Genomic DNA, 20,235 nt, shown 5'->3' with positions numbered 1-20,235 from the left:
ACCGAATTTTACCCCAGAACAAAAGCTAAGAATTGCTCGTTGGAGGAAGAGTAGCCTATGGAGCAAGTGCTTATGAAACTTGTAAAAACTTGTGTCTTCTCCTCTGCCAAAATCGGCAGTTACTGTTACCAAGTGGGTCGAGATAAAGTCAGAGGGCGGCGGAGACCGATGGAAGACGCGGAACCACTGGCAACGTAGCTATCTAAAATGTTTTCGTGGGAAGCGTGAGCAGTCGTAGCCTACTATTTTTCTTAAAAAATTAAGAAAAGAAAAGCTTAGTAATAATACTTTATTTTTTATTTTGCCAACATAAGGACTGCTGGCTGTGTACAGTATAGATATCAAAATAAAATCTGTCCTACATGACGGAACATGTAGTGCAGATGGGCCAAGTAACAGTTAGCATACTGTTGAAGTGGGCATTTGTTTGCGTATTATTTATTGGAGTCATCTAAGCTACATGGCATTAACGTCACAATGGTGTATATTCATACTTAAGTGAAACATTACAGAGCTACTTCACATTTCTTCTGAACAGGCAGGTGAATAGTAACTTGAAGACTATTGTAAGCTTTCTCAGAAGATTTCCTCAGGCTCTTTAGACAATATTGTGCTTTTTTGGTGAGTAATTCTTATTTACACATTCATGTTTCCCGTATTTATTGTATTCTTACACAAAACATAATTTTATGCTCAATTTAATCCACACTTTTGTTATGCGTTACCGTAAATATCATGGCTGTACAACTAAGAAAATGTCCCTCAGATTCTAAATTCTAATACATTTAAAGCAAGTTTTGATAATAAATCAATCATTAAAGCTTAATAATAATAATAATAATTGAATGGCTGGTCGGTATACAGACAAGAAATATGTTGCCAATGTAAAAGGACTGCTGGGCTTGTATGGATTTCAAAATCAAATCTGTCCTACATGACGGAACGTGTAGTGCAGAAGGGCAAAGTAACAATGATCGCATAGCCTACGTTTTGTAGTTTGCATAGTGGGCATTTTTTGCGCATTATTTATTGGAGTCACGAGCTACATGCTTGTGTGTAATTACACATTTCCAATGAAGAATATTGACACATTTATTTTACGGACATACTTTCTGTATAAAAAGTATGTTTGAATGCTACACATGATGACGTACAAAAACGTCATAATGGTGTATATTTATACTTCAATGAAACATTACACAGCTACATCACATTTCTTCTGAACAGGCAGGTGAATAGTAACTTGAAGACTTGTATTACAAGCTTTCTCAGAAGACTTTCTCAGGCTCTTCAGACAATTTTGTGCTTTTTGGTGAGTAATTCTTATTTACACATTAATGTTTCCCCTACTTACATGTAAAACATAATTTAATTCTAAATTTAATCCACACTTTTGTTATGCAGTTACTGTCAATTTCATCGCATCAAATACATTTAAAGCAAGTTTTGATTTTTTTGGTCAATAAAAAGAATAAATAATAATAAAAAAGAGACTCAAGACTCAGTCCACAAATGGCCTGTAAATCAAACCTCAACAGCATTGGAGTTACAAAAGTTCCAAGTTTTCTCTCTCAATTGCTTCACAGCCAATCATTGTGTGCCGAAACCAAACTCTTCCAGTCGGGTCAGGACTGGTTAGAGAAATGGACAACGCAGAAATGGTAACAGCCTAATAATATCAACTTAAATTTCAATGTTTAAACAGCAAACATGGTCAAATACCTCTCTGAGTGGCTGTGTCTCTAATGTAGGAAGTTGACCATGATGGAACAACTATCCAAGAGGTGGAAACGGATTGGAAAAATCAGGATGGTCTTTCACTACATTCCCTTGATGAGGCAGATTATCTGGTCAGTAATTTATGCATAGCGACAGGTGAAAGGGATGACACAGAATTGGTAAGATCCTTTTTTTTACATAAACCTAAATGGTTAATCATCAAACATGGTCAAATACCTCTGAGTGACTGTGTCTCTAATGTAGGAAATGGAACGTGGTGGGAACACTATCCGTCAGTCCGTAGATTACGATGACCTCTCTCTACGTTCAGTCAGCGAGACAGATTTTCTGGTCAGTTTGTGCATCGAAAGCATCAAGGTACATTACATTTTGAAGATATACTGTGTGAACAATATGTTTTCATCTGACTCACAGTCTGATGAGGACTGTGACCGCCAGCAGAATCCACTTCCGGATAAACGCCTGGTAGGTGTATGTGTGTGACAAAAGGTCAATGAATTGGCTTTTTCTGCTAGTACTGAATCAGCTTTTCCCTCATTTACATTTAGTCATTTAGCAGACGCTCTTATCCAGAGCGACTTACAGTAAGTACAGGGACATTCCCCCGAGGCAAGTAGGTTGAAGTGCGTTGCCCAAGGACATAATTTCATTTGGCACGGCCGGTAATCAAACTGGAAACCTCCTGATTAATAGCCCAATTCCCTAACTGCTCAGCCATCTGACCCACGTGACCTCCCTCCCCATATGGATCTTCATATTTGAACATTTTCCCTCTCCCCTGTTCCTACATTGTACTCTACTTTTGGTCTCCCTAGAATCATGTTATGGATTACGAAGTCCAGGGCCTTCTTCCTTCTTCTGTGAGAGCCGTGACCGAGCCTTGCGTCTCTAATGACGTGCACCCCCCCATGCTACAAGATCAGAAGAGGCGTGACAGGCAGTCCCGTGACATGAAAGTCATGAAAAGTTTCCAAAAATCCCTGGTTGCCCTGGAACAGGACCTTATGAAAGCCAAGGAGGAGCTCCTGGACACCAACGAGTACTTCGAAGAGATGTCTCGTGTGAAGAGCCAGGGAAAAGGCCTGATGGGTGCGTCTCTGAGAAGACTTGTTTATAAAGTCAGAGGGAGAAGGCTCCAGAAGATTCAGGCGCAGAAGTACATGCGGGTCAGCAAAGATTTCGATGCGCTGATCCAAGTGGTGATGGAGGACTGCAAAGATGATATCAATCTGACGGGCCTAGAGAACTGGCAGAGAGAGGTTAAGAGGCTGCGCATGGCCTGCAGGGCCTGTACTGAGAGGATCCCACCACCCGAGGTGTGTCGTTCCCCACCACAGGTCCAACCCTCTCAGGAAGAGGAGTCCTCCATCCAGCGTGTTGTAAGTAATTAGTACAGACCTACATATTCATTTATTCAGCTATTGTTTGATTCACGGTGTGGCATGGCACTGTTTGTTGATTATCATCCTACAGAGCAATATCCCAGGGCCCACAGGCCAAAAGGTTATGTCTTCTCTTGTGACTCTCTTGTGTCTCCCCAGGATCTATCTGAGACAGAGATCACTCATGTGGTCCCCCGCATTGAGGATGCCATTGAATCCCCCCCTCTGACTCCTCCTACTCCCGAGGCCCTCCTCCCCAACCTGCAGCTTTCCCGGGCTTTGACTCCCCTCTACCGTGTCACCGTTGGAGTTGTGACTCCTACGTGGCCTGAGACTCCGCCTGCTGTGGGGTATTTACCCCCCCCTCTTCTGGCACCAATTGACCACTTGAGCACGGATGTAAAGAAGCTGCTCCAAGGAGGACTGGACGGGCTCCAACAGGTAGGTCCTTATCATCACAGGCAAACATATGATGATATTCACTGTTAAAGCATAAATACATTTAAGTTAATTAAATACATTGCGGACTAATGAGGCTGGAGAACCATGATTTCATTGGTTATATTTTTTCTCAGCTCAGTGGTTCATCCATGTAAGCTTGTGTTCTACTTTCAGGATGCGATGGAGGAGAAGAAGACTGGCAAAGGGGAGAAGAAGAAGGCCGGCAAAGGGAAGAAGACGGCCAAAACCCAGCGGCATGTCAAACCACTGCTTGTGTTGGAAGCCACTAATAAACAGCCAGAGGAATACTCTGAAACCAATGTGAAGGAGGAGAAAAAGAAAAAGAAGAATGTGGGAAAGAGGTGAGGGCAGATAGCAGAAAGGCTAAATGGAAGGGGTAGTAGAATGTGGGCGAAGACAGTAAAACCCTCAGTGTAAGGATGAGAGAATGCGTACTGGTATGGCAGATTACATTTGGTGTTTTTTCTTATGATTGACAGGTTTCTCCAGTGGCTGTCACGCAAACTCATGTGCGGCTGTTGTTCAGATGTTTAACAAACATCTCTCTCTCACACACACACACATTCACTCTCTCTTTCTCTCTCTCTCTCTTTCTCTCTCTATCTCTCTCTCTCTCTCCCACACACACACACATTCACTCTAGCTTTCTCTCTCTCTCTTTCTCTTTCCCTCTCTCTCTCTCTCTCTCTCTCTCTCTCTCTCTCTTTCTCTCTCACACACACACACACATTCACTCTCTTTCTCTCTCTCTCTCTCTCTCTCTCTCTCTCTCTCTCTCTCTCTCTCTCTCTCTCTCTCTCTCTCTCTCTCTCTCTCTCTCCCACACACACACACACACATTCACTCTCTCTCTCTCTTTCTCTCTCTCTCTTTCACTACACAGAGATCATGTAGACATACACACTTATGACATCATCAGTTACACACCAGACTTTGTTTTCATATCACAGATGCTTGACACAACGTTGTTCTCAATAAAGTTAACATTTTGTGTTCCATTTGGTTTTGCTTCTTGATGGTTACTACTTGATGATTATTACTGCACTGCTTCAAGTGTGCTTGCTGTAGTGGAGATGGACTACTAGTGTTTTCTCCTGGGAGTCTGACAAAGGAAATGATAAAAATCTGGTCACACAGAAAAACTCCTACAAATATTGTTTCAATGTAAACTTGACAAAATGTGTAGTCTAAACTAGACTTTGGGCCGTAGTGGACTTGATGGAAAATCTCATGGCCGTCACCTAGACATTACAGAACCTTAGCAGCGAAAGTTGGATCCCTCGGCATCAAAACACTTCCTGACGTCACAGTTTGGCTCTCACAACGTATGCTGTATCTAGCCAACCAACGTGACCGTGACACAATCTCCAATATTAATCAGAGGACTGGTTTTAGAAGTGCTATACACCTGTAAAACAATGATATTTCTTTACAAAGAGGAGCACCCGTTTGAGAAAAGGAGGTCAGAGGGAGAGAAAATAAGGAAGAAGTACCCGGACAGGAGAGGCGGTTAGAACCGAAACTGTACTGTCCTGTAGCTAGTGGTACGTGCCAGTGCCTCCGCTGGCACAGGACAGTAGCTAGTGGTACATACCAGTGCCTCCGCTGGCACAGGACAGTAGCTAGTGGTACGTGACAGCGCCTCCACTGGTACGTGACAGCACCTCCACTGGTACAGGATAGTTACTGTTCTGTTGATAGTGGTACCAGAGCCTGTCCACTCCCTATTAAGCCCCATTGTACCGAATTTTGTTGCAGTTCCACCAGAGTTCCACCGGAAGTGATCGCAGTCGAGTGCAAAATGAATGGGAGTCTATGGAGCTAAACGGCTAAATTTGTCTCTTTCGCCTGATTGGCGTTGATAAATCTCAGATTTGATTATAGTTTTTGCATGTTCAACATGGATTACAGGTCAAAAGTTGAATGAACGAGTACTTATGTCCTTTCGATTTCTTACGGGGTAAGTCGTTGTTGCCCATAACACACTAGCATTCTGCTAACGAATGTTGATTGGTTAGTGAAGGACTGACTACGACCAGAGATCCCTCTTGATGGCGTCCGAAGCAGAACCAGAATGTCAGAGCATTAGCAACATTAGCAACAACATTAGCAAGCCAAAACTCTTTCTAGCAAGACATCAGTGTTTCCAATAAAACGCTTGGTATCATCCTTGTGACAGATCGGTGTTGAGATTGGGCATGGTTTCATTATAAGCAAAAGTCCTTGTTCAAGTTCAAGTTCAAGTCTTTTATTTGTCAGGTGCACAGAGCAACACAAGGTTAGACTGGGCACTGAAATTCTTAAGACAAGACAACGCAAGCACTTGGCATAACATAACATATAAGTACACAGAACAAATTTACATCTATGCTGAGCTTAGATAAGTGAACTTCCTAAATAACCAGTTGCATGTCATGTTTTGACATGGTCACCTATCTGTTCAGTAAATATGTTTAACTTGAAGGTAAGACATTTGACATAAACTCTGGAAAAATTTGAAGAGACCACTGCACCTTTTTCTTTCACTTTCAAAAAGGTTTAGGACAATTTAAATGTTTGAGTAAGGAACAGAAGGGTTAATATGTGCAGTACTCTTCTGTTTCTTACTCAAAATTGTGGGCCCTTATTGGTAAGCTACAATAACTCCCTTTAAATTGACGACTTGATACAGTTCCTCTCCTGCACTGAACCTCTTCTCCAGCAGGAACAGTTCACTTGGATTGGAGCAGCTGGCGGGCCAGCTAGCGAGAGATGGTGTCATGCAAAGTAGCTATCTAAAATGTTTTCGTGGGAAACGTGGGCAGTCGTACTACTTTTCATGAAAAATTAAGAAAAGAATAGCTTAGTAATAATACTTAAATGGCTCTGGGTGTACCTATACAAACAATTAAGATTTTGCTAACTTAAGGACTGCTGGCTGTGTATGGATTTCAAAATAGATTCTGTCCTACATGACGGAACGTGTAGTGCAGATGGGCCAAGTAACAATTATAGCATACTGTTGTTAGCCTGACGTTGTCATACTCATAATTCTAGTCAGAATATGAGTCTGAAAACTCTCCGTTGGGCTGTGACTACGGGGCGTGTTTCAACCGAACTCGTAAAACAAATGCCTCTTCGCTCAATTGGATAGACCTACAACCAATCATAGCAACGTAATATGTTGTTTGTTGAAAACGAATTCAACCCAAGCGCTCTTTCGTGACGTTGTTGATTACGTTACTGTTGATCATCTGTCCATCATCGTATAAAGCCCGCCCTGGCAATTTCATTGGTCCGTCCCGATTCTGGTTTTCTGTTTTTTTCTTTTATCTGTATAAAAGTATGTCCGAATGCTCATCACAATGGTATATTCATACTTAAGTGAAACATTACAGAGCTACTTCACATTTCTTCTGAACAGGCAGGTGAATAGTAACTTGAAGACTATTGTAAGCTTTCTCAGAAGATTTCCTCAGGCTCTTCAGACAATTTTGTGCTTTTTTGGTAAGTAGCTATAGCCTATATATTTATGTTCCGTTGTTCTCTTTTCTGTGTTGGAGTTCTTTTAAGAGCTTGATGGCATCAACATCCAGGCTGATATAAAATCATGAACTTCAATTGTGTCTCTTATTGTTGCCCACACAGAAAATCCAGGTTGCATCAAGTCACGCTAGCTAGCTACTGTATTACAAATAGCCAATTTTGGATGGTCAAGCATATTTTTCATTGTCTCCTTATTCCTATCAAAGTCAATGTTCAGCCTATAGACTATGTTCATTTCCTAAGTGACATTTCAGATCGGTTATGGATAGTGAAATATTTGCTGTCTGAGAGATCGGACATAGTATTTAACAGCATAGATATAAGGAGTTATCTATGGTTAACAGGATATATCTGTAGTGCGGCCGGGTGTGATTGGATTCATCGTCCACACGTCGTCTGGAAATCAGTTTCGATCAAATGCCAACGATCTCCATACTAGATCTTGCCGACGTATCTTCTACACATCGGGACGTATGTGTGCTATCCCAGATACGTAGGGCCTATGTGTGATCTGGGTATTCCTCCAACTAGCAACTCAGTTTGTTCTGAGGTAAAGTTCGGTCGTTCTGAAATCGTCTACTTTTTCCTGTGAAAGCAAGCTGTTTCACCTTTGGCCTAGTTCAGACAAAATCTGAATCTGAATTTTCGCAATCTGAATTTCCGCAATCTGAATTTCAGCAATCTGAATTTCAAGAAACTGAATTTCAGCAATCTGAATTTCAAGAATCTGAATTCCTGCAATCTGAATTTTAGAAATGTGTATTTTTGGATTAAAATAATTCCGTTTTATTAATTTCGGCATACAAATAATTCAGATATTAGCCTATCTATTCAACAGCAAAATATTTCAGTTTTATGAAATTCGACACACAAATATTTCATATTTTTCATATTCAAATTCAGATACTTTTGTCAGCTTTCTAGCTCCATATGAATGCAACATGGGGTATGCTAATTTGTGAAAAATCTCTAAACTTTCTCGTGGACTATACTATACCGGCAGTTCGTGTTTTGTGGGAGTGGCTTTGAAGGGAGGGGGTGGAATATTATGGTTTGAATAGTTTAGTGATGGAAAGTTCGGATCATTTTACTGACTCTGCTTCTTTGAATCTCAGTAAAATGAACGAGATTTCACTCTAGCATGTAATTATTGCGGCAAACAATTACACTGCACTTAACTGTAAGTAGGCTAAAGTAGCTACAAAAAAGTCAAGATAACAAAAGCTCCAATTATTACTTGTGAACGAATATCATTCACGTCTTACTAAACCTAGTCACGCGAAAGTGAACGAGGTAAACAAATCCTTTCTGTTTCCTCTTCTGAGCCAGGTCTCAGCCAGGTCACGTGAAATATGATCCAAAGACCCGTACCAGACCGAGGCAAAATGAACGAATAATTCTGTCCTGCATGTTTTAGATGTTTCCCTGCCCCATACACACCTGATTCAAATAAAAGGGTCGTTATCTACCTCCGTAGAAGGCTGGTAACGAACATGCATTTGAATCAGGTGTGTTGGAGCAGGGAAATAAAACAAGCAGGGGGTCCCCGAGGACAGGGTTGAGAACCTCTGCGCTATCTAGCAGTACTGAGCCTATGCAGGTCACGTGAAAAACGACCGAAAGACTCGTACCGAGTAGGACGTAGGAGTCGTTACTCCTGAAACGAGTCATACTAATGATTCGTTCAAAATAAACGAACCGTTCAGGAAGGACACATCACTAGTTTAGAGTGAAAGCTAAAATAGCTAGCTTCGCAAAACTTGTCTATACCAGCTTTAATGTTTCCAGGACCGGTTGGTCTATTATTTGTTTAAGATAGTAGATTCTAAAATTGAGGCATGAGAAACTTTGGATAAAGTGTCGGGGTTACTACTTCAGATTGTTTTGAATTGTATTTGTCCAAATGTATACGACACAATTCGTAAGACAAAACTTGAAATGTAGAGTGCAAAGAAAGTTTTCTGTAAGTAACAGCTGATTATTTTGGGTGAGTTAGGGAATTGTAGTTTAATTCAGTAGAGAGTTACGCAAGAAACATGTGGAATTCCACTGTAGGACTACAATATCCACACTGTCCTGCTGTATCAACTAGAAGGTGGAGCGTGCCGGGTTCGATAGCGGTTACCGAGGAGAAGATGGTGGAATTTGCAACAGCAACGTGCTCGATACTCCGTCCCAAACACTTTGAAATATACTTACCTTCTCAACCAGGTATTAGATATCGGTTACCCGGGGACAATCATAGATAATATAATCAGAAACGTTGAAGAAACTGACGTTCTTTGATCCGGAAAACCCAGGTCCAGCTCTTCGACACGACAGACAAACCTTGGAACGTGGTGCTGTTATATTGAAAACATTTGAGTGTGGGGGTTGACTTTGGGGTATTAATGCGTCGTCGCACAATACAGATTATATCTTGTGATATATTTGTGCTAACTAGCCTGTCAAGTCTGGGAGGGTAATTGTAGACTTTGAAAACCTGGGCGACAGTATAGATTGCCCCTGTCGAGACGTGGAAGACTGAGGTTATCAAGCAGTCTGGTAAAATGCCACGGAGTAAGAAAGGAAAACGTGCTTCAAATAAGGGTAAGTCTAGAAGATTAACATGACTTGTTGACTGACAATTTCCTCGTTAGGACTGAGAAGCAGCTGAATTGAACGCTACGTTTAGTAAATAAATAGAACGCATTCGCTGTATTATTGTTTAGGGAAAGCATTTAAAAATGCTAACGTTAGCTTCCCAAACTTATTGACTAATTTTGTTGGAAGTTACACTGCTAATAATGGCATGAATGCCAGCTGGAAAGAACCATATGGTATGGAACATAAGTAGACGATTTGCCCAACAAGTGTCACTTTGGAACGACTCGCTTTGATTAGCCAGCTGTTTTGCAAAACATTTGATTTGCAAGTTGTGGCCGCCCTGATATTGAAACAGTTTACTTATAACTGATACCATTCATCTTGCTACTTGATGCAATCACTACAAGCAATCATGTTGGCCATACAGCTGACAGATCTAGTTTATGCTTCAAAGCTGTCATAGTGGGTTGGTGTCGGATCTATAACTAGCTTGATGAAAGGTAAAACGCTTGGCCACGGTATTATTTTTAGCAGGAATGCCAAAGTCAGGGAAAGCGAGCATGTATGATGAGGTCATTAGTTTCTGCTGAATGGCCCAACACGGCTTTATACATTAATGACGTAGGACTACTCCTTATGCTTTAACTTGTATAGGGCCAGTTTTGGTCATCAATAACGCATCCACTATCAAAGTGTAGACCGTGCGTTTATGTGCTTCGTAGCTATGGCGTTGTGCTTCATACCTCCCCCGCTCGTGGGCTTACGTGGGTAGTCCACATCACGTGCAGGCGCTACACGTCTCCCGTGGACGGTGGACTGTAGTACATTACACCCAGCTGACGAAGCCCAACGCCATTTCTTAGTGCCACATGCAAGGTTACATTTCAGCAGATAAGCAGGACTCCTGTCTTTATCATAGAACCTCAGTTAAGGACCTCCCGGCATACAGATTTACTCGGGACACAGTCATCTGTAATCTGATTCACAGCTAGTAATAGTGCTGATACTGAGTGTACCTGAAACGCAATGCATATCAGAATCAATGTGGGCAATGGAGTAGAGATGCAAAGAAGCAGTGTCCTGTTTGACCCACCGGAAAACGCGCATCACATTCATTCAATCCAGCCACTGAACCTCCACAAGGCCAGGATGCTGTAGGTCCCTGCTGACGTGCTGAAGGCCTACATCGCCATTAGCCCGTCTGTGCTACGTGGTAGCCTTTAGGGGGTGGCTGGTTAGCTCAGATACTGCGGGGCTGCGACACCCTGCTGACAGAAACTGTCATGGCACCATCCCTGGGTCTCCCTTTGGTCACGTTTTGGGGACTAAACCTCTGGAAGTCAAGATAACCAATGTTGGAAAAATGGTACAATGTTTAATGGTATCTTCCTCCATGGCTGCCCCCCATACCATCCCCAACCTATGGTCCCTCCCTCCCTCCACCCCCACCCCAGGTTCTCTTCGACAGGAGGTACTCCAGCTACAGCTGTCTGCCAAGACCGCCCTGTCTTATAAAGGTAACCCCGGATTGAGGTTCACCTCCACCAGCTTATCCCTCACCTCCACCCCCTCCATCACCCCCACCGCATAGCCCATTCCTCCCCCCGTCTCCCTCCACCCCCGGCTGGCTGGATGTCATCCACTCCCATCCCTCCCTGCTTGATCATCCACCCTCAAGTCCCGGTGTTTTTCCCGTCCATCATCCACACATCTGTAACTCCGCTGTTCTAGCACCCTGCCTTTGCAACAAGGCCGTGAGTGTAAGTGGGCCACACACATGCATGTGTCCCTACGGGGTTTTTACGAGTTTGTCCCCTCTGACCCCCACGAACCCTCTAACCTTCCTGGGTCCAGGACATCTGCCTGCTTCATTCCAACCTCAGCCAGCCCAACACCAACGCCACCACGTGTTTGCTCCACCCTGCCATACTAGCACAATGCTGCATGTCAGTTATGGATATATATATTGTTCTCCCTCTTCTTTTCCTTCAACATGAAGCGCTCCAGAACAGCTGTTTGAACACCCAGAACAACTAGACGATTGGTCGACCCCCTAGCTAGTTTACCACAGACGGGCCCAGTCCCTCTGCAGAGTAAGCACACAGTGTCCTGGTAGGAGGGAGATGTCATGGCACATGCCAGGGAGGGTCAGATGTCCGAGCGGTTAGAGAATCGGGCTATTAATCAGAAGGTTGCCGGTTCGATTCCCGGCCATGCCAAATGACGTGTCCTTGGGCAAGGCACTTTACTCTACTGGCCTCAGGGAAATGTCCCTGTAATAACTGTAAGTCGCTCTGGATAAGAGCGTCTGCTAAATGACTCAATGTAAATGTCAGAGCAGGAGTCATGACAACGGGGCCCTTTTCTTTGAGCAGAGAGCTTGTCAGTCTTGTTTGAGCCCCTCCCCTGGGTGTGACAGCCACAGGGCTTCAAGGCTAGTCTGACACGTGAGGCCTGCATGAGGACACGCACTCACCCACCCACACACTCTCGCTCTCTCTCTCACACACACTCTCTCACACACACACACACACACATACCCGCACGCACTTAGCTTTGGCAGGGTCAACGCAGAGTACAGAGAAGTCACGTAACATGTGATAAGGGTCCAGAAGGTCGTGGCATCGTCGCCAGGTGTGTGTGTTCACCCCCTCCCTGTGAAGAGCCCTTGTGTCAGCCTGACAGCCGACCCCTTCACACGAGGGGCTCAGGTCACACCACTAAATGGCCTCCGCCTCCGTGCGGCAGCCAGACTGCAGCCAGGCCCCTGGCTGTCCCAGAGCTGAGCTCGGCTCGGTGGAGAGAGGTGTGTCCGGGGCTGGGCTAGGTAGATTTAGGGCTGGGTTGAGCAGCAGCAAGCTGGGCTAGACTGTTAGGCTAGGTGGCCGTCTGGGGTTTGATGGGTTCTGTGAGGTGCTGGTGGGGTAGTGGACCTGGCCTGGGCTAGGGGTCCTAGCCTTGACGGGGCTTGTTAGTGGGCTAGGTAAGACTAGGATGATGTTTTGTTCCTGCTAGCTCAGGGCTTCTTCTGTTGCCAGGATTACTCTGGTTGGTCACATGGGCCTTCCTACCATCCCCGCCATTGTGTGTTCTGACAGGTCACCCAGGACATGCTGGGGTGAACCAGAGGTCCCAGCCCTCCCAGTGCAACCTGGGAACTGTAGTCAACTGATGGTTCAGAGACTCTAGCCAAGAACTGCCTGAATACTTGAAATTCCTTTGGGATCAATACATTGAAGTGAACTCTCCCCAACTTCTGTGGGGGGCAACGGGTGTGTTATTTTGGGGTGTGTTAGCTGGTGGCAGCATGCTCTACGGGCTTTTCTAGTGAAGTCGAGTGTGTGTGTGTGAGTGAGAGAGAGTAGCCTAGCCAATCTATAAGGGGAATGTCCTATGATAGAGTCACTGAAACACTCCGACAGCTGAGCTTCTAACTGAGCACACGCACACCTGTTTTGCGCGCACACACACGCACCTCTGTCACCTCGGCACCACACGCACTGGTCCCTCATTCACCGTCTCTTTCTCTCTGTTTCCACCCCTCCCCTCGCAGGGGGCAGGAATGGGGTGAAGGGGGAGTCTGGTGCTAGTGATGACGACCTGGCCTCCGACGTGCTCAGCCATTACAGCAGCACCAGCGAGACTGCCTCCGTACTGGAGGAGGGCACAGGTGGGTACCACACACACAGATACAGTCATATACATGGCGTGAGACATTAGCCATGCAGAAAATCTCAATGTGTGCGTGTGTGCGCTGCAGGAGGGGAGCCCGTGGATGAGCAGACAGCCCAGGAGGAGACAGAGGACAAGCTGAAGCAGTGTATCGACAACCTGACTGACAAGAGGTGAGCAGGGCTGCTCCGATCCTCAGAGCAGCTACTCCCTCTCTCGCCCTCCTTTCTTTCTGACCACCATCTCTCTCTCTCTTACCCCCTTCCCTCTCTCTCTGACCCCCCTCTCTGTCTGGCCCATCTCTCTCTGACCCCCCTCTCTCTCTGACCCCTCTCTCTCTCTCTGACCCCTCTCTCTCTCTCTCTGACCCCTCTCTTTCTCTCTCTGACCCCTCTCTCTCTCTGACCCCTCTCTTTCTCTCTCTGACCCCTCTCTCTCTCTCTGACCCCTCTCTCTCTCTGACCCCTCTCTCTCTTCCTCTCTCCTCCCCCAGTGCTAAGACCCGCCTGGCAGGGCTGGAGTCTCTGAGGCAGGCCTTCTCCTCCAGGGTGCTGTACGACTTCCTGCTGGAGAGACGCCTCACCGTCAGTGACTGCCTGGAGAGGAGCCTGCGCAAAGGTCAGGCTGGATGTCAGAGGCTTGGATGTACTGTATGTATGAATGTACTGTGTGTACGAATGCACGGACCCGAATGCGTATTGCACGGTCGAAGGGTCAACGTCATCACCATTTCTGGTCATTTCTCACAGCCATCTTGTCTTTTACAGTTGTCTTTCTCTCCGTCCTCCCCCAGGCGCGGCAGAGGAGCAGGCAGCGGCCGCCACCGTCTTCGCCCTCCTGTGCATCCAGCTGGGCGGCGGGGCCGAGGGGGAGGAGGGCTTCCGAATGCTCCGCCCCGTCCTCAGCTCCCTGATGATCGACGGCTGCGCCAGCTTCGCGGCCCGCCAGAGCGTGAGCGAGCGCGCCGCCTCCCTTCGCCAGTCAGCCATCCCAGCCGCGTCCGCCTCACAGCGGCCTTAGGCCCGGTCGGATCAAAGGCACATCCTATCATTTTACGCTGCTGCTGATGATGATGGTGATGATGATGAAGAAACCTTTTCTCTTTGCAGTGTGCCAGAGCTCTGGGAGTGTGCTGCTATGTGTCAGCTGCAGAGGAGGGGGAGGTGAGGAGGACACACACTCCTCCGCACACACACACACCTCCGCACACATATCTCCACACTCACCAACAAACTGTTTTCCTGGTCCGGGCAACATTAAGATCTACAATCTGTGAGCTACCACATCTGACTGCCTCTCTCCTCTCCTCCCCTCTCTCTTTCCTGCCCTCCTGTCTTCCCTCCACCTTCCCTCTCCACTCCCCTTCCCCCTCCACCCCCCCCCCCCCCCCCCCCCCCTTCCCCCTCCTCTCCCTGCCCCTCTTCTAGGACCTGGTGAAGTCTCTGAGTCACCTGGAGAGCGTGTTCATGGCGGCATACCCCAACCGGGAGGGCACCCTGCCCACGCCCAAACCTGGCGCCCCGGGGCTCCACAGCGCCGCCCTGCAGTCCTGGGCCCTGCTCGTCACCCTCTGCCCCGCCTCCCGCGTCAGCGTGCTGCAAGACCTGTGAGTGGCCAGGGCTGCAAACAGTGGGGGGGTTGCTGGACGTTAGCAGGAGAATGTCTGTCCATTGGAATTTTCAATCGCAAAAGTAGTTTTTTTTTTGTTTTATTTCTTCTGTTTTATTAATTATGTTAAGTACTATAATTGATGTATTGAATGGAGGTGTAATGTGGTAACATTAAGTGAAAGCTTTCAAGTCGGAAAATGCACCAAAAGAAAGGCTCGCTGACTGGAAATCACCAGAATATGCATTCATGAGTTTTTTCCCCTTCCCTCAGTCACCTCCCTAAGCTGCAGGCCTGTCTGGAGAGCAGCGACGTCAACTACAGGATAGCTGTGGGCGAGACCATCGCCTTGCTGGTGGAGCTAGGCAGAGATATAGACAGGGTAGGTACCTGTCTGGACAGAAACACACAACCGGGTCGTTTCTTAAGTACTTAGGTACTTGATTAGACTTTAACACGTGTGTGTGTGTGTGTGTCAGGATTACGAGTACGAGGACAGCGAGAGTCTGTGCGAGAGCCTGAAGGGGCTGGCGACGGATGGCAACAAGCACCGGGCCAAGAACGACCGGCGGAAACAGCGCTCCATCTTCAGGGAGGTGCTTCACTACATCGAGGTGAGGAAGGCTCCCAACTGCACCAACCTGGCAACCCAGCACCAATGGAAGATCGAGAAGCATTCACGGTGTCTGTAGGCAGTGTGGAGTTCCACTCTTACGACGGAGGGACGGCAGATGACTCCATTGCGCTATTCTTCCTCCTTTCTCGCAGAGCGAGGACTTCACAGAGGAGAAGGTCAGGTTCGGCGTTGAGGGCATCTACATCGACAGCTGGATAAGGAGGAGGATTTACGACGCCTTCAAAGAGGTCCTGGAGTCTGGAGTCACACACCACCTCCAGGTTAGCACGCTAGGCTAACACCGTTGGGTCTCACGCCACTGGTTGGGGTGCTGGCTGGTGGGGAACAGATCTCGTCCAGAGCTAGCTAGTTGGGTTTGTAAACAGAGCTAGATGGCCAACGGGGTAGGAAGCAGACTTGGCAAGCAGTTGTGATAACCAGGGCTAGCTCGCTAAATCTTGGTGCTGTTTTTAAATCAGTGGGTAACAGACAGCTATCCTATGCCTAAAGAGTATTCCTAATCTGAGACTAAAAAGCATTGGATAAGGACCAGACCTAATCTTCTTGTCACCCCCCAGTTCAACCCTCTGGTAAGGGACATCTTTGGCCTGGGAGCCCCCCTCATTCTGGATGCTGCCGTCAAGGCCAGCAAGATCTCCCGCTTCGAAAAGGTGAATACAAGACGTGCACTCACTGAACAGACCTCCCACTGTTCTCTGGTTGGGGGTGCTGTAGAGGTGGGGGGGGGGGGGGGGGTGGGGCGGGGGTTGTAGGTGCTCGTACGACACAGCCTCTCATTTCCAGCCCTTTGTTCCTCTTCCCTTTCAGCATCTGTTCAACTCCGCTGCCTTCAAGGCCAGGACTAAGATAAGGAACAAAGTCCGTGACAAACGGGCCGACGTAATGTGAGAAGAACTCAACAGAAGAAGGGAGGAGCTGGAGAATGGAGTAGAGAGGGATTAAAGCATGGGGGGGGGGGGTTCCTGCAGAAGGTGGAGGTCATAATGTTTGTATCCTGGATTGCTTCAGCCTTCTGAGGCTTGTCACACAGAACCCCCACCCACACACCTCAGCCCTGACAGACACTCAGACCTGATGTATGAAGCCTGCCAACCCAACCTTATGGTGTTTTCCCCTCCACTGTTGTTCATGAGAATGACAAAAGCGAGCGGAGCGGTTCAAGGAGGGGTCGGTCCGCTAGTAAGAGCTATCAAGGCAGCACACTATACTTTGGTGCAACCAAAAAGCATTGTCTCATCAGAGTGTGTAGTGGTTGTGTTCATGGTGGGGGGGGGGGGGGATTCATGGTCATCACAGTGCCTCTCCATCCATCTATGCTCCTCCTCTCCTGCATAGGAACCCCACCTGGCGGATGGCAAACACACAGACTTGTGAACGATGTAAACCTGTTTATCTGGCGTGAGTGTGTTTTATTTCGATTTTTTATTTAACGGAATTAATTACAGAATATGGGATGCCTAAAACTAGGAGTATTCCATCTTTGTATTAATTATATTTTTGGAATAAGAACATCTTAACCTGTTTTTGGTATAAAAGGAAAATAGGAAAAAAAAAAATATTTTACTTTCTAATTTATTGAAAGTCGGGAGAAGATGCAAGACGTGATTTTATATAAACACATGGTCAGTTTACAGAAATCAATTATGGGAAAAGGACAACTGAATAAAATAAATAAGATTTGTAGTTTTTCCATGAATGTTTTATGCTGGTTGGCTGCGGATGTCTACTTGCATTAAATGTATCCTCCAATACATATAAGCAGTAGAGAGCTATTAGAATAGTTGGGAATACGATTGATGAGGGGCACTAGCAAGGCATATATCATTTTAACTGACAGCAACTTCACATGTTGCTGATGAATTAAATGTAATACGGTGTAATAAAAAACTAAACTGTAATGTTTTGGTTTTAATTATTTATATGTGGACAAGTAAAATTGAGAAGCTCTCCCAGATCCCAACCTATGAAGTTTGTCCGGTGCTGCCCTCTACGGTGTAGTCCCATTCATCTCACTTTACAAGTCGAAACAAAATGGTATCGTCCGTCATCAACATGGAGTCCCTGGTAAAAATCTAACAGTTCTATCCGTGAATATTATGCTGACTCTGGCACGTGTTGTGACATGCATGAAACAACGCTCAACCGGTTATTCTCAAACCACAGATTTGAAACGCATTCCTTGTTACACGTTCGCGTTGAAACAATGTAACTACATTGACACCTAGCATCAAATACACTACATGCATGTATGCACAGAATGCATACTCATGGTTTGTATTTGTAGTCTGTATTGACATGCAATGGAGAACGTAAACTATTCTCCTGAAACTGCGATATTATATCACCCAGATGGAGTCCGATGCTATTGCTGCCGTGTATGACCAGTGCAGCGGATATCCGACCCCTCTGTCGGCCAACGTTACTGAAGCTTTTCAGAACAACCAGAGAATCATCACTGTATCTACAGGTCGGCAGCACCTCTCCCTTTTGACACACTATCCTTAATAGTGTGATCATGCTTATTTTCCTAAGCATTGTTTAGTTGGTAGGTCAGTGCTCCTGCAACTCCCTGCCTCTCTCTCTGCCAGAATGGTGTCAAAACGAGACTTCTAGGAGAGCCAGGTTGCGGTTCTCTCAGAGCTGGACCCTGATTGGACCAGACGGCCCCAAAACAGCCGACACACCCATCTTCACTGTACCCCCTTCCGGACCCTGCACTCCTCTACACGGAGAGTGAGAGCACAAATGAGATGTATTCTATCCTGGTCATGTTTTATGGCTTACTGGATTTAGGGTTAGGTTATTCACATCCCATTCACACCAGTGGATTCTAATATCTTTGCTCCTCCTCTAGGCTGCTGAGTAACCATTCTCCTTCTGGGAATCTTCGTGCTGTTGTCAGAGATGCCAGCGGTCATCAGTACCTGGAGGTGAGAGGAAGCATCCTCTCCTAGTCTCTAACCCATGACTCCTTTCCTCCTAGCCTCCATTCCTCCTCCTCACCCAAGGATTTGAGACTAATGTCGATTTTGCCCCAGATCTAATGATACTACATGACATGGTGTGTGTGTGTGTGTGTGTCAGGTCTGGGACGGTCGAGGTCTGAGGACATCTCTGGATCTGACGGGCCTTAACGAACATGGAAGAGTGTATGAGGACGGTGAGGACATGACTAGCCTGTACTCACAGACACAGGCTCTTTGATGCTCCTCTTTAATCCGCTGTTGGCCTCTTCAACAAGGCCAAGGGCTCACACTGACTTGAATGACTTTTAACACATAGCAATTTGCACTACATTACACAATTTGCATCTTTGTACCATTTGTATTTTGTATAATATTTATATTGTAAATTATGACTACTTGATGATTTATTGTATATTTTATTTGAATTCTAAATCCCCTTAGTATTTTCTGGACTATGTACCTTTTAGTATCATTAGACCACAAATTCAAGTTTTTAGGATTCCAATATGTTTAATGTATGCACCTTCCTGCCAAAGTAAATTCCTTGTCTGTGCAAACTTTCATGGCGATTAAAACCCTTTCTGATTCTGTTCTGACTGTGTCTGTTCGTTTCTCTCGCTCTCTCTCTCTCTCTCTCTGGCTCTCTCTCTCTCTCTCTCTCTCTCTCTCTCTCTCTCTCTCACTCTCTCTCTCTCTCGCTCTCTCGCTCTCTCTCTGTCTCTCTCTCTCTCTCTCTCTCTCTCTCTCTCTCTCTCTCTCTCTGGCTCTCTCTCTCTCTCTCTCTCTCTCTCTCTCTCTGGCTCTGTGCAGCTCAGTTTGGCAGTCTGGCCTGGTCTGAGTGTGAGCGCAGGGTGCTGTATGTCGCCGAGGCCAGCAGGGGCACCACGGAGGCCCCAGCCTCAGTGGCCTCATCTTCCACTGGAGCTTGCACCGCAAGGGAGCACCTGCCTGCTGGGAAGGTACCACACACACACACACGTCACGTATACACACGTCACACATGCATCAAATGCGAATGGATTCAATTGAGAGAGTGTCATATGGTTTGTTAACCCAATGGTTGTCTGGCTGGTCGCTCTGTTTCCTGGAACAGGACAGTAGTGTGTACTGGGAGGACTGGGGCGAGGGCCTGGCCGGGTAAGAGTCTCCCAGTGCTGTGCGTGGCTGACCTGGTCAAGGAGAGCATCAGCGTGCTACAGGGGGTCCCTTCAGATGTGTCCCCCGGCCAGGTGAGACGGAAGGGAACCTCACACACACACACACACACACACACAAGTTCAGTATTGACCCATTAACACACCACTGTGTGTGTGCTGTAGCCTCTGTGGGTGCGAGGTGGCCAGGCGGTGGTGTTCGTAGGCTGGTTCCATGAGCCTTTCAGACTGGGCCTCAAGTTCTGCTCCAACCGCAGGTGAGCACCTCAGACTCCACCCACCTTAGATGTCCATGGTTCCTATAGGCTGCTGAAACCTGTCCTCTGTTCCCAGGTCTGCTCTCTACTGCCTCGACCTGGAGGGGACTTGCGGTGAGTGCAGGCCCACTGGCCTGTATGTTCTAGATCAGTGGTTCTCAAAACCTTCTCAAAAATAGATTTTTGGCTTTTCAAATAGTCATACAGGCACACAACGACAATATGAAAACAGTCGCTGTACATTAC

General features: G+C 46.4%; 3 protein-coding genes across 4 annotated transcripts in view; all 3 read left to right on the top strand.

Moving 5' to 3' along the window:
• The first annotated feature begins 165 nt into the window (after positions 1-165).
• LOC124480866 lies at positions 166-4,176 on the top strand. Its single transcript, XM_047040512.1, has 9 exons — positions 166-621; positions 1,228-1,312; positions 1,587-1,661; positions 1,752-2,070; positions 2,155-2,205; positions 2,556-3,119; positions 3,282-3,563; positions 3,738-3,925; positions 4,064-4,176. Exons 4-9 carry the CDS (start codon positions 1,987-1,989, stop codon positions 4,116-4,118), a joined length of 1,224 nt encoding a protein of 407 aa, XP_046896468.1. The 5' UTR covers positions 166-621; positions 1,228-1,312; positions 1,587-1,661; positions 1,752-1,986; the 3' UTR covers positions 4,119-4,176.
• A 5,022-nt stretch (positions 4,177-9,198) lies between these two features.
• ifrd2 (interferon-related developmental regulator 2) lies at positions 9,199-17,510 on the top strand. 2 transcript variants are annotated; one of them, XM_047040066.1, is made up of 13 exons: positions 9,199-9,698; positions 11,150-11,212; positions 13,249-13,365; positions 13,456-13,540; positions 13,861-13,985; positions 14,161-14,318; positions 14,477-14,530; positions 14,795-14,973; positions 15,249-15,357; positions 15,455-15,589; positions 15,744-15,872; positions 16,170-16,262; positions 16,420-17,510. In XM_047040066.1, exons 1-13 carry the CDS (start codon positions 9,659-9,661, stop codon positions 16,498-16,500), a joined length of 1,368 nt encoding a protein of 455 aa, XP_046896022.1. In that variant the 5' UTR covers positions 9,199-9,658; the 3' UTR covers positions 16,501-17,510. The 2 variants fall into 2 exon arrangements, with proteins under 2 accessions (XP_046896022.1, XP_046896023.1); XM_047040067.1 differs by lacking the exon at positions 11,150-11,212 and having other exon boundaries at positions 9,201-9,698.
• A 74-nt stretch (positions 17,511-17,584) lies between these two features.
• zgc:136971 (S9 family peptidase) overlaps positions 17,585-20,235 on the top strand; it is a 10,096-nt gene continuing 7,445 nt past the window's right edge. Inside the window, 10 exon segments of the mRNA XM_047040068.1 lie at positions 17,585-17,676; positions 17,962-18,079; positions 18,201-18,345; positions 18,467-18,542; positions 18,697-18,772; positions 19,389-19,501; positions 19,672-19,713; positions 19,715-19,807; positions 19,898-19,989; positions 20,066-20,103. Of these exon segments, the coding sequence (XP_046896024.1) occupies positions 17,644-17,676; positions 17,962-18,079; positions 18,201-18,345; positions 18,467-18,542; positions 18,697-18,772; positions 19,389-19,501; positions 19,672-19,713; positions 19,715-19,807; positions 19,898-19,989; positions 20,066-20,103 (826 nt within the window). The 5' untranslated portion in view covers positions 17,585-17,643.

The sequence above is a fragment of the Hypomesus transpacificus genome, chromosome 18 (assembly GCF_021917145.1).
Source record: "Hypomesus transpacificus isolate Combined female chromosome 18, fHypTra1, whole genome shotgun sequence".
Lineage (NCBI taxonomy): Eukaryota > Metazoa > Chordata > Actinopteri > Osmeriformes > Osmeridae > Hypomesus > Hypomesus transpacificus.
The sequence above is the reverse complement of the archived record's forward strand: the minus strand, read 5'-3'. Positions and strand labels throughout refer to the sequence as shown.